The 14,588-nt window shown below is 46.7% G+C and overlaps 1 protein-coding gene across 1 annotated transcript; it reads right to left on the minus strand.

Moving 5' to 3' along the window:
• Nucleotides 1-758: 758 nt before the first annotated feature.
• On the minus strand, nt 759-1,334 carry LOC135400579 (achaete-scute homolog 1-like). The gene has a single exon (XM_064632415.1). The coding sequence runs from the start codon at nt 1,332-1,334 to the stop codon at nt 759-761; it is 576 nt and encodes a 191-aa protein (XP_064488485.1).
• Between the last annotated feature and the right edge of the window lie 13,254 nt (nt 1,335-14,588).

A 14,588-nucleotide genomic window follows, 5' to 3' on the forward strand; every position in this document is an offset into this window, starting at 1 on the left:
TGAGTTTAGGGAGAACAGGACGAGGACGAACAGGGAAGGCAGACTCAAGGAGACAAACGGCCGGGACCGCCTGCATTACGACTGAATCTGTCCATCGGAGTCCAAGATGGGCTCAGTCCTGACGGAGTCCCGTCTTGCCCACTTCTTTTGCTGGCTCTGCTGGCTCGAGATTGGTTGAGTTTGATTGAATTGGATGAGAATATCAAAGTAGGGAATGACTGATTCGTTATATTATATCGTTTGAGTAAGCGAAGGGTTGACTTAACAGCCGACAGAAATTTGCTCCTTTGTCGTTGTCTGGACGCTTCCATTGCTGTTGATAATGATAAGGACAAGAAATATGGGGACGCTGATTCATTATAATGACCGATGCCTGTTTCATGTGCCTTATTTCAAATTGATTGCTGCTTAGTATATACATATCGGTTTTCGTATTATTCATAGGAGTCACTCAGTTGAGCCACGGCACACGTTTATTGAAATATATCTTTAGTGCTCAGTAAGTCTATTTTCGGAGGTAGTAAAAACGAGTTTCAATATTGATAAACCCGCGTAATAGTCCACAAAAACTCATTTCGTCAAGCCGGTCGCGTCACCAAGCGTTGGAGATATTTGTCCAATTAATGGGTAGCAGTCACAGTCCACACACGGGGATATCATCGTCAGGAGTCTCTGCAGGGTACGACAATGAAAACATAGTCCATGGTGTCGCGAACCCTAACCTACAACACGGTCACACGTCCGTCAAAGTCATGTATTTACATCAGCCACGATTGGCAGTTGTTGATGAACTCAGACTCATCCACGCCGCAGTAGCGGTCAGTTTGTGGAGCTGAAGACAAACTCTTTTGTGGCTCAGGTGGCAGATTCTGAATTCGCAGCTCATTCCCTTCCATATCAGAGGACACACTGGGAAGACAATAGTAAGGATCATCTTTGTACTCAGCGTTCTGATCGTCCCCAGACAGCGAAGCCGAGTCGAACAGTTCATCGTTGGGAAGCGTCCACTCTGGTTCTCTTGCTGTTCCACAGGGCTGTCCGTGCTGGAGGAGGTCTTGCAGAGACCTGATGTAATCAACGGCTGAACGAAGCGTGTCAACCTTGCTCATCTTCTTGCTTTGAGTGATGTTGGGCACGTGTTGCCTCAGAGCTGCAAATCCCATATTGACCAAACGTACTCTGTTCCGTTCGCGTTCGTTCCTTCTGGCGACGGCCTGGGTGTATCCAGGTACGATGAGCTGCGGTTGATGCAGTCGTCTTCTGGAGAAGCGGAGGTTGTCACTTGTTTTCATCTTATGGTTTGACGCGGGGTGAAGCATCCTGTAGGCGTTCATGGCTGATGGTGCCGTTGCATGTATCCGTTTTGCGAATGGGGCACTTCACTTTATGACCGGCAGCGATCTCTAGAAAGACTCGCGCATCTTCAACGAAGCCGAGTTTACAGGCCGAATTCCTTTTAAACTCTCCTCACAGCATCGTTTCGAGACGGAGCGCGACAGTTCCCAAACAGAGTACGCACATGCCCTGGTCACCATTAAAATATACAAGTGAGACGGGACTTACACGCGCATTGTCCGCACCTTGTCCGTGGACCTGGAGTCTCCTTGCGTGAACAGAACACACACAAACACACACGAAAGAAGTCCGAGAGCGGTTCCCGTCGAAGTCAGCAGTCTCACTTAACGTCAGTGACGGAAGTGATGCTCGCAGCAGCTGATGAGAGGCTCTTTAGCGTGACAGACTCCGCCCAATGGTGCAACATGCAAACTGGAAGACAAGGGCAATTGTGCTACTTCCAGCTGTCCGGCCCAAACCGACGAGTGGTCTTGCCGTGGTGTACTTTCTTGCCAGTGCGTGCTGGCCACCCTCTTCGGTCTGGGTGGCCAATGGAAGTCGATCACCGAGGTGTGTTCGATGGGGAGGGATCGGAAGCCTCCTCCTACCTTCGACGGGTTCTGACGGAACGGCGTGACTTGTGGGCTTTTCTTTTTTTAGCTGGAATGCCGTCGGAGGAGGCGAACGGGATCTGGCGTGTGGTATACACAGCGACTGACTCCTGTGTGCCGGGCGGTGGAGTCATGGGTTTGGTACTGCTTGGTGCGCTCTTGAGGTGAATTTTTGTCCTACAGTTAGATACAGACAGGTGTGAAATTCACGACGAATTTGTTGCTAGTACGTCGGTGGAAAACACGCGAGGTAATGGTGCGGTGAAATATGTGGCATATATCTTCAGTAACCATAGGAGGAACAGCAAGACAGGCGCTTAGCCTCGCTTGTAGACAGCGCTATGTCGCCTTTCAGGAGGAAATAGCAGACAGTTAAAACAAGGTCTCTTGTCCCGTTCCTTGGTTGCCGCGGTTGCCTATGCATGCACATACAGCAGACGGTTAAACTGGGAAGAATAAGCCCAGTTCACCGAGAGACAGCGAGTACCAGTGTGAGTGACCCTACAACGTAACGTAGTTCGCAGCACCTTTCCGCTTAGCAGCAGAATGGATCTCGTAGCAATGCGGTATTACGAAAGTTTGCATCTACGAGCAGAATGGCCACCACAACATGCAGAAAGAAAGAGCACGTAGTAACTTATGTTTGGAAAAAGCGATGGTCATGTGACAGAATACTGACATTCACTGTTGTACCGCTCGTGTACTCGTCTGCTTCTTCGAATAACAAAACTGATGCGCACAAACACGCTTTCTCTCCTTGTTCGAGCTGGCTACTAGATCAGTAGGATTCCCGGTCTTCGGTATTTGCCGGAAGGCATCGATAAACGTACGCCGTTAAGTTTTTTACAAGTTCGGTGGAAATAAGTATTCACCGTTTGTCGTCGAAATGTCACTTCAAATGCCTTTATTTCATTTCCTGTCCCTTTGTTCTGAACTAGTTGGCAGCGGACAGTGAACATGAGGTCGTTCTTGAAAGAACAGACATTCCGTCTTTAGCTTCTCACAAGGTGTTAATGTTGCCGATAGTCAGGATCCAGGGCAGTTACAAATAGTTCTTCATAATGAGAATAGGTCTGGAGGTGGTGGTGGTGGTGGTGGTGGTGGTGGCGGTGGCGGTGGTGACGGTGGTGACGAAAACCGGCCGAAAATAGGTCTGGTCAATCAGGATGTGCCCCAGCAAGAGCCTATAGACCATGGAGAGTACCAGTGCGAACTGTTCGCCTATTCCGCAGACACTGAAATCCAGGACACGGACCGACTGAAAGATTTGCCTTCCACAAGAAAGTTCGGATGCTTACAGTGAAAAGAGCGGTGTGCGATGTCACCTGCATCGCTAACATGTACCTCACACACTTATCAACCCCTGATTTTAACAGGTGGCATTGTAATGAAAAAACAAAACAAAACACAAGGACATCATGTGTTCGTTCACTGTACGCATGGGAAACTCCCGTCACGTTCCTCGCCGGTTTCCACCGGGTTGCTTCATGTTTCAAAACATTACCACCGAAAGACACCGATTCCTGGTGAGCGAAATACCACCGATTTCTCCCACCGAATTTCTGAACAATTAAGCACCGAAAACCGGGAACCCTAGATGCAAAAAGCATGAAGATCAGTTAGTTAGATCAACCTGGCTACTACCGGGCGCATATTTGGGCATATAACGCAGGTGCTTTTCACACGCGGGTATGAAGAGTCAACAGCGCTAGTTTAGGAAGAATATGGAATATTGCTATTCCAAGCCACACACGAAGTCTCCGCCATTAAACCAACTTATCAAAGATGTGTCCATCCGTTTGTAATAGCTTATCAACTGGAACATGAATAGCTAGCAAAAAAAAGAAAAAGAAAACCGGTGCTAAAAGAGCCAGAACGAGTATGACTTTGAACGAAAAACCAGCCCTTTTCTGTTGTACAAGCTTGTAATTATGATTAATTAGTAATGTTAGTTTGTCATATCAGTATAGTTTCTCGTTTAGTTGACTTGCTAAAATTGGTGTATGTTAACAATAAGATGCTTTATATTCGACATCCACCACTCTCACTTCTGCTTGATAAACTAAATTAATAAAAACGCTTGCTTCTAAAAGTAAGAAACACAATGGCTTTTGCTATTTTTTGTATTGTTGACTGATTAGATGAGTCACAGAATTAGTGAGCCCATCTTCCTTAACGTTTCGGCCTACTATTCCCCATATCCTTAATTTACTGATTCACTTTATTTTCCCCAACAAGGTCAACAACTGAGGTCTGTTCTAAAACTCTTCCCCATTGCTTTTGCACTTGAGCGTAATGCTGCACCGAGTGCTTCAGAAGAGCGCTGATACTCCTGTGCTTCTCACCCCAAATTTCCAACAGATCCCCTCCCTGTGTTGCGGCTTTAGCATGTTCTGATTTTATTTAATTAATCTGGTAATTTAAATTTAATAATACCCTCCACTACCGTGAACCCTTTACACTGCCACTGGTTTGCGAAGTTTTTTGCTCCTAACCTTAGCCGCTCCCTCCCAAGCCAAGTTCGTACGTAGTAGCTGTTTATATTTCTCATTCGTTCTTTACCACAGCACCACCCTACACCGGTTTACCCAAACTTGATATGTGATTTCGACTGCTACTAACATGTAAAATCTCTGTTGTCTTCTGATTACTTCCCAACATGTATTCCCACTGCTTCTTCAAACGTTAAGTTACTTAATCCAAAATATTTCTTAAAACAGAACAACAAGTGTGCCGGTACCTCACACGCGAAGATGGCGTGCCTCAGCATTTCTATTTGACCGCAAAGTTCGCAGTCACTTCTGATGTTTTTTCCCGCAGATAAAATTTGTCCACTGACTATTATCCACTCACACCTATGTATTGGCATCGGAGAGGAAGACCAGCCACACGGACTGGCTCCCTCTAACGTTTCACACGGACTAAACTAAAGCTACGTAGATGCAAACTCTAGAGCAGTATGATCTCTAGATTAACATATGTGCTGGACACGACAGATTGGGAAACGCGGCGCTGACAATAACCAAAGACATGGCTGAACCCCCGCCGGAATTCCAAAGACTCCACGAACATTAAATTCAATGCTGTGTCATTTCCACGAGCTGGAACGTCGCGCATTTCGTCTTCGGTGTTTCATATCCGTGCCATCCCGACCTATTTGACGTGCAGCTGTTTCTTATTACACGAGGACCACAAATATATACAGAATACATTTACATTTAAAAAGTAAGATACTTACAATATCCCGAACTTTCCGAAACATTGTTTTTTCAACAGCATTTTGGTTTCTTCAGAATTTCTTTATTCAACAGGGAGACTCCTCCCTGTGACTCTTTTCCTTTTTTCCCAAAATCAAAAATGCGGGTGAAAAAAAAAGAAGCTTTCAGAATGTTCGGGAGACTTAAACGAATGTGACGTTAACCGCAGATGTTTCGGACAGTGGAAACAGTATGTGGTTTACGAAAGAGACTATATTCCTCGATGGTGGCTAAGTTTCAAATTTGTGAGTAGTTTAAGTTTTTAAATATAAATTCATTTTAGAAACCTGTTCGTCGGACCTCGTACACGGACATGAGACAGCAGCAATAAGGGGGGGGGGATATAGGTTTATTGCAAAAAAAAAAAAAAAAAAAAGAAAGAAAGAGGGGAAAGGTTAGCCTGGCTCCAGAAGCCGACTTCCTATTCCCGCTTACAGAAAAGGAAAAATAGAAAGAAGAAAAAGAGAGAAAAACGAAAAGAGCGAAAAAAAAAAAGAGGCGCAGTCACAGGCAATAGGCAAAGTAATACAAACTGTTTATTAAGGGAGGGGGATATAGTTATTAGATCAAAGAAAAAAAAACGCAGGAAAGGTCAGCCAAACAGGACGTCGGCTTGCTATTCCGTAAAGAAAAAAAAGAAATAAGAATAAAATAAATAAAAAAGAAAAGAAAATAATTAGGAAATAAAGGATAAACTAACAAACGGTGAAAGAAGGATGAGATAGATTAAAGCGAAATATGAAAAAAAAAAAGATGATTAACAAACGGTGAAAGAATGATGAGATGGATTACAGAAGACGACTGTAAAAGAAAAGCATGAGGTGCGTTGAGGGTGAGAGTGGGGCACTGAAGAATGAGATTGCACGACTGGGGTTTATTAAGGGCTAAGTTACGAAAACAAGTGTTAGTGGGATGTTTATAAGGGTCGTGTTCTCTGATACCATAAATTTATTATAAAGCGTGTCGGCCTCAGCGACCTGTGTCGGAAGGTTCTGTTCGTCATTATAATAAGTGAAGGCTGTGGGACACAGTCTGTAAAAACAAGGAAAAACGGAGGCATCAAGTGACGAGTGTTTCGGAGCCTATTTGCAATAGGGACACATCACAGCACTTCCTGTAGGCGGGTATCGCTAAGGCTGGAGTCGCTCGTGTCGCACATCCTGGATGTCCGACACATGAGACAGCAGTGAACAACACAGAAGAAATCTTGCGGATATTCAAAGCCCATAGTCCAATTTAGCAAGGCTTGACTTGGAATTCGACATCTCGTCTCCCTCACATCTTCAGACCATGAGCCACCAGCGGCATGGCCGAGCGTGCTAACGTGTGCGGGCTCGTTGGTGGTAGCCAAAGTCGTGCTGAAGACTGTGAGAGGATGGGTTGGAATCCTACCACCGGCTCTGCAGTCTGAGGTTTTCCCTGGGTTTTCCGAAGACTTTCGAGACGAATGTCAGCAGAGTTCCCCCTGAAGGCGGCCCAGGACGCATACTAACCCCCTGTCCCCCACTCCTTCCTGCTGTACTGTCTCAATCTGTCCACATCTGTACGCCGTTCATAGCCACAGTTGCTTCGCGGCGCTAACACGGAACAAAAAAAAAATCAGTCCATGAGCGGAAGTCGATCTCCGTTGGCATTCAAGCCGACAAGGTACGAAAAGCCTGGCACTCCAGGAAACGTCCAGGAAACCTTCAGGCATGTATCACCCAAGAAGAGAAGAGGGGCGACGAGGTAAGGAGATGGTGGGTGCCAGAACAGCAATGTTGGATCGATGTTTCACAGGAGTGACCATCTGGAATCGCTTATGTGTCAGCGTCCGTCAAACGACACTGTTGTTCCATTTCTCGCATCGGTCTTGCCGAAATTCGCATTGCGCAGGTTTCCACCCGTGTGGCACCACCACCTCGGGCACATCAGCTTGCTGAATGCCGGGAATTCCGTAGTAGAGGTGGCAGTGACGGCGGAAAGATCGGTTTGCCATTGTCGGCGTCACAGCTGCAGCCGAGATGAGATCATAAGAAGGAATGAAAATTGAAAGTTGATGAGGTAGACGGGTTGACGTTCATGCTGTTAGGAAGTCCTTTGTGATGTAGGAGTAGAAATCAGCAACTTTGAGTGCAGAGTCAAAGTCTTTGCACAAGGCCCGTTTCCTGAATGAAGCGGACAGGGCTGCGCGTCCTTGAGTACCTTTCGACAAAACAACCTCCAGAATATTTGACCAGCCTACCATTTCTGAAGTGTGTTGTGGAGCATTCCTTCCACACCTCAGTGTAAGTGCGACATTCCCCAGGAATTCGACGACAACCTGGGATCCACTGAAAACGAATGCTGTGACCACCCTGCAGCTCTTGCGTGGAAACGTACAACGTCGGGAGCTGCTGGAGGTCCTGTAACCGTCGTTGCTGGCCCACGCTTTGGAGCTGGATTCTTGTTCTACAAGAGCTGTGCTTACAGCGTAGACCTCGGTCGTCACGTGATGTCGTAAAATGTTACAAGGCAAACACGTCGAGTGCTGGATTCCTACACGTACAATTGTCGTGGCGGCCGAGTCAGCTGCAGAGATGCCCACACCATTTGTATTGCGGTTTATCAGCTGAACACTAAACTGTCGGAAAACTGTCAGTGCCAAACTCGGTTTATAGTAAAAGCATATCCAAAAACGTACAAGGTGGATCAGTCTGTACCAGTGTACACCATCGGACTTCGATCGTTATTGTGAAGGGGCTCGTTATTTTATTCCCCCCATTCCAACCAGCAATGGGGTAGAGTATCGCCTGTGGCGATGAAACTCCCCATTCTCCAAGGTCAAAAATAAAGTTGTTGTTGTTGTTGTACCAGTGTAATGCCTTATGCGGATGCGTGAGCGATTGTGACACCGTGGGTCAAAGGAATAGTGGCATGGTTATAGAGGATGTCACTGACGTCCTAATAGATAGACGAGAAAGATTTCGAGGGTGTTCCCGGTCCTGTAGCGCCCACACCGGTGTCTCCGTGGCCCTCACCGGTGTCAATACTCAGTACGTTGGCTGTTATCCACGTGATGCTTGGGCAGACATTTGCCCTTGTATCAGTTACAACATTCGAGTCCGGGTTTCGACGTCGATATCCTTGCGCCAGAAAACTCCAAACTCCAAACTCCGGGTTTCGACGTGTCGCATTGGCAATGCAGGACAAGAAGATGGCATGCAAATAGTTGTTCCATGAGGGAACTATGACTGCATAGCGGCCAGACAGTTTTCTCGGGCTTAGGCTCTTGTCCGAGAAAAGATTTTGTTGTGTAATCCTGCGCTATACTCTATCGCATGATTTTGATGCACAGATCGACTTTCGCTTTGATGGAAGTCTCCATGAGAGGCTATACGGTCAAGTTCAATTCCTAGAACTTGTGAAGAGAAACTCGACTATATTCAGTGTCACCAATGTGGACAAAGGACTTGAGGAGCTGCTTTCGAGTGACGGGGATATAGACAATTTTCTCTGTCGAAAGATCCGCACATCGTTCACCGAGAAAATGCATGACAATATCAATGGGCGCCTGTAGTCGTCGCGTGCATAGAAACTGCTCGCCATCGCTTCTTCGAAGTACACTTCGAAGAAGTGATGACAAAACTGCCGTGACAACATCGAAGACCATCAATACTCATCTTTGAAGAGACCTAGCACTTACATAGTTAATAGAAGAGTTATATTGGACGTGTGTATACGTCAATATGGAACGCCCAGCTTGGTTGCAGCTTCACGCGCACCGTAGATGATATCTACTATTGTAGATGTCATATATGAAGCTTGGCGTTCCACTTCCTCATCTTGACGTTCATCCACGGCGTTCATCTTGAAGCTTGGCGTTCCACTTGACAGATAACACATCCACAACACGTCTATGCATTGTAATCTTTCTCATCCACCTGGAATTACGCGTTAGTACATTTCAAGGGCTGTCACCCGCGGTGTTCATATTGCGGTCTCTGAAGAACCGCATCTCAGTAAGGGCGCATTTGCGTCGCCTTCTCTGGATGATGTCGTCATCACGGTCGTCTCGGCACTCACCACAGAGCGTTCCTCCCTTTCACTGAGAATTTTCACCGCAAGGTCCCTTTACTTTCTCGCAACATAACTGACTTATTACGCCGGCTCACGTGGCAGCCGAGACTGGGCGGTGACGCGGATCTGAGTCCCCGCGCCGGCTGTGCTGTCTGAGGTTTTCCCTGGGTTTTGTGGCAGACTTTCCAGGCGAATGTCGGCACAGTTCCCCCTGAAGTCGGCCCAGGACGCATACTAACTCTCTGTCCCCCATTCCTTCCTGTTGTTAGCCGCTCCTGTGTTTGCGCCGCAAAGCAACTGTGGGTATGACGTGTACAGACGTGGACAGATGGAGAGAGAACAGCAGGAAGGAGTGGGGGACAGGGGGTTAGTGTGCGTCCTGGGCCGACTTCATGGGGAACTGTACCGACATTCGTCTTGAAAGTCTTCGGAAAACCCAGGGAAAACCTCAGACAGCGCAGCCGGTGACAGGATTCGAACCCGTGTCACCTCCCAGTCTCGGCGTGGAAAGCAATCATCTTAACGGCTATGCCACGGGAGCTGATCGTCCTTACGATACTTGGCCCGAGTATTTTTTCTGTACCAGTTCGAGTAAACGTCATCTTACATTTCGTACACAGTACATGTTTGCCAACCGAATTTGACCCGAACAACAGGGCCCCTTTGTTTCCATACCCAAGGGGTTCTTGAAGCAAACACAACGCATCTCCTCCCACACCTCGAAGGAGAACATTGGACACGGTACGAGACCTCAGCCCCGCTCTTCGAGAACCATATCATCTTGGGTCACGAAGTTTCCGAACGACGGCTATTTTGTATACGTATTGGAAAATCGCCGCTCTTTCGCTTTACGGCCGTCTGCGTATGTGCTTATTCTCGTATCCGGGGCCGATCATTCATTTGCAAGTCCCGGGATGGAAGCGGATCGCATCATGAACCAACGCATTCCACGGGGAGAGGGCTTTGCCACGCGCATTCGTCACACGTAGCCCGAGAGCTCTATTCCTACTGTCTTATCCGCCGTTCGGTATCGATCCGAAGGATTGTTGTGTCCGGTTCATGGGGTTTGTGCCTATTTTTAGTGGCGGAGTTTGTCGTGAATGAGTTAATCCGTTGGAATATCTGTTTACGTATACTCGACACGTTAGTAAGCTTGGTATGTGCACAGCGTTACTAATGCGCATGTTTGCAACGTGTGCAATAATAGGTGGAGAGACGTAAAGTAAGAGAAGCGTAAAGGTTTGTTCGCCGCCCTGGGAGATTATAACTGCTGAGTTGTTGTTCTAAAAGCCCGGGTCGATATCTGCCTTCAGGAAACGAAGAAGATTTGATTGCTTGCAATATGATTGGAAGATAATAAGCGACGAAATGAAAATAACGACAAAATTCGCGCGCAGCGCCCTGTCTGGCCCCATTGCGTTCTTCGAGGGCTACAGTAACTCTGTATTTGTGCCCACTCTGTATTTGAGCCCACATTGACAATGCCACTAATTATTCTCTACAATACTGCAGATAATCAAATCTCCCTTGTCTTCTAGCGAAGATATTCGTCGTCGTGCTCTATAATACACGAACTCAATGCAAGAGCCTATTGGTACCGGTTGATAGATATTAAGGTTTGCTTCGTTGGACAAATTTAAAATTTTGCCTACAGTACTGCGTGCACCAATGTAATATATTTGAAGTGCGGTTAATGTCGTAGGTTTGACCGGCCGTACCGCTATTGACATGGATAGGAGTACCGACGGGAATAAGGAAACCGTGCTGGTGAGGCACGAATCGGATTGCACAGACATTTTTCTGACATCCGAACAAATATGTAAGAATGTAAATAAATGGGGCGATGACTTGCAGCTTTGAATATCCTCATGAGGTTAATGAACGGATTCCCATAAAGTACACAACTGCTGTCGACGTAAAATTTCGTGCACGCAGGATTGCAGGCGGTAGTCCGTGCACTACCAAGGCTACTAAACTGAATTGGTAACGAAGTTTGTATTCATGTGGCGTGAAATATCTGCACAGAGGGTACCCAAAGCGAACTTGAAGCAAGACTGAAACATGACACAGTCCTTGAAGACTTTCGTTCGAGCCTTCAGCGTTGTTGTTCGTCAGAAGTTCTTCCGTGTCTCCGGCAGTTCTTGTTCATAATCGGTCATATATAGAAAACTGACGCGTGAGCAGTTTTATGTTGTCATTTAAAACGACGACGACGACGATGATGATGACCTTGTGGCTAATGGCCATTCTCCATGAGAAGAAGAAGATAGATATATGGAGATGTAAGGATAGTGTGAGACCAGCTACTTGGGAACGATTACGCAAGAGCACATGGCTGATACGACGTTAAAGTGATATCTCCGCGTCTATAATGACGCTAATTAAGAAATGGTGTAAGGCCTTCGATCGATTCTGTCCAGTGTGCTTTCAAGCGTCACCCGACTCACACGAAAGTGACTGCATTATTTCTATTAGGATATACGATGAGGATCTTCTCCCACGCCACAGGTTGAATACATTGGTGAGGTTGCACTACCGATTTTACGAAGAAACACGTTTGCGAATGGGACATATTCCGTGTGAGCCGGTGGCCACCTAAAAATTGTTACCCTTCGCACATTATCTAGCAATACCTGCTCCGTCCCCGGACTATTACGACCCCGACCATTCTTTGTGAATGCTGTATTTTTTTCCCTCTATTGTTCGAGAGTACGAAAGGCCGCATCGAAACACGTTTTATCAAACTCACGAACATGTCGATATTACCATTTAAATTGCAACAGGTTTGGGTCACCCAAAGGGAAATTAGAAAGCCCCTCGTACCAAGCTTTGTTTAATGGCGGCCCCATTGAATGAAATTACGCCATTACTGTATGGCCCGTTACCGGCGATTCCTCTGCGCAGTCCGCGTTCCAATTGTGGCAGCTCAAACGTGAGCGCAGAACGCACCATGAACGTATTCCGAGAGCAATTAAATGCGAGAGAGTGAATGAACGTTGCGTGTATCAATGGCAGGTCTTCACGAACGAGTTTGTATTGTGCAGTGATCGTTGTGATGATCTATGTAATGATTTCCATAGCGATTACAAGGCGCACGTATACCACAGGCAATGGATCGTGCGAAATCTATTCGAGTTGGTCCATCTCATTGGTTTCTGTTTTGGTTTCTTTTACATTATTCCCAGTAGTTCTACAAACATATCTTATCGGGTGACTTGACGGTGAACTAATGTGCTTCCGACTACGCTGTTATTGATGACGAGTGGACACTCACAGCGGAGCAGGCGGCACAAAGATCGTTCATATGGTGTCTGTGGCATAGACGTACGTCTTAGTCAAGTTGCTTTAACGGGATACCAACAACAATTAAGTAATGAATGTTGACTTCGAGGGACAATCGACTGTAAGCCGCGTGTACATACCAAATGCACAATTTCACCCTGCGGAGCGAAGAACATGTTCACGTACAGTTTAGGTTTCACTATGACGTAAGCATGCCGTGCCGCATCAACGCCACCTATCGATACAGAAGGCTGCTTAATGCCTTCTCTCCCTCCTACGCTACGTGCACGCATAAAGTCAGGAAACGTCTGCTACCGCGATTCGCCGTTCTGCGAATGTGCGCGGTTTCACACTGCCCGTTTGGAACTTCAGAGATCCCTGAGCCGTCTTGATATCAGACCCTTTGACGTCGTGAAGTGCTGGGCGAATGGCCTGTAATTCATCGTCGAAGTGCAGAACGCTCACTCATCACCTTCGTTAAGAGCATAGGAGATCTCTAGTCTTTTTAGACGTTTTTTTTATTCTCTTTTGTTCCTCTACTAGATCTGGAGTAGCTCGTTCCGTGGGGAGCGGGATCGCATCTCCATATTTTTTACTCCTACCAAAACATGAAAAAGCCCAATTGCACTGCAGATTTTCAGTACGCATGTAACAGAAGCTCTCCGCACCTACGGAATTCCTCTGGGCATACACCATGCACTCAGCACGGCTGATATCATCAGCATTGTTCTTCAGTGGTGGGATTGTTATTGTCAAGACACCGCAAAAAGGACAAAGAGCACGAAACCCTCGAAGATGTCTCTCGATACTGCCTGGAAGAACTCAAGTTCAAGTATCTCCTCTTAGGCAAGTTTCAAAATGATAGCGTTGAAGACAGGTTTGGTAGATACAGACAGCTCTCAGGGTCAGCATACCATGCGTCATGACTGAAGAACTTACAACGCTGAAATGCAGTCCAGGTTACGACGCGTGCAGACTCTTCGACATCGATGTCACTGAGCACGATATTGCAGGGAAGCAAGCAAGCCTACCCGCCATAACCTACTGTGTGCATGCGGCACTAAAGAAACTTTCATGTGACACGTACAAAGTCACCTCAGTCAAGCCTCACACTCCGCAACATAGACATGGGAATGGGCTACGACATGCTACTTGTAAACTCGTGGGGGGTTAAAAGTCCCAAACCATTTGCATTGAATGCTGTCTCGTTTACAAAGCTATAGGAGTCGAAGCACTAACTGCCCCGTGTAATGCTCCCAAGTTTCTCGCATTGAGGAATCAGAATGCTGTTGTGCTTTCCCTTACATCGAAGCCCATGCAAGACTTTGACAGCATCGAAGAATTTTGCAAATCGCCATAGTGACGACACTGTGCTCAAGTACGTACTTTCTGCATCCAGAAAAGAAGAAAGGTATTAGAGCTTATGTACGTATTCTGTAGACCGAGTGGCTTAGCCCGAAAAAATACTTCGGGATGGGTTCTATGGGGACTTCGAATGTGGAAGGAGGGTTTCACCGTCTTTCCCCTCTTCCAAATGCGCTACCAGGGGTACGATTTGGAGGGTTGGACCACCGGAACCCCCCTTCTTATTACGCCACTGTGTAAACGCCCAGAACAAAGGCTGCACACTTCGTGTTGCAGGCCTAGCTGGCTATCTATCTATGTCTACATGTTTTCTCATTCACATTCCCACAGCACTCAACACCGCGCTCGAATGTCATTTCAGTCGTCTACGAGCATTGTTTGAAAATGTGGAAATATATTTCCCTCATTTCGCAGATGAATGGCCGACAGTATTTCGTCGCACACAATAATATACTGGCTGGGTAGTCATGTCGTCCGTGCCAACTTTATCGCAGCTCGTACGGTCAACGGTAAGAATGACATATTGAATGAAATGTTTTCTCTCACAAGTGAACTACCCGAAGGAGCACAACATCTTGGCTCAATATTGGTGCAACATGGGGCCAAGTTGTTGTGCTCCTTGGGACAGGGTTCAACCACAAGAGTTACGTACCTCAAAGTCGCAATCACGTTCCTCCCGTAGGGTTGGCCGACATTCTTT

This window comes from Ornithodoros turicata, chromosome 7 (assembly GCF_037126465.1).
Source record: "Ornithodoros turicata isolate Travis chromosome 7, ASM3712646v1, whole genome shotgun sequence".
NCBI classification, from domain to species: domain Eukaryota; kingdom Metazoa; phylum Arthropoda; class Arachnida; order Ixodida; family Argasidae; genus Ornithodoros; species Ornithodoros turicata.

Bases quoted from the DNA above. Each gene is read 5' to 3' on its own strand.
- LOC135400579 (XM_064632415.1), bottom strand. From the start codon at position 1,334: ATGAACGCCTACAGGATGCTTCACCCCGCGTCAAACCATAAGATGAAA.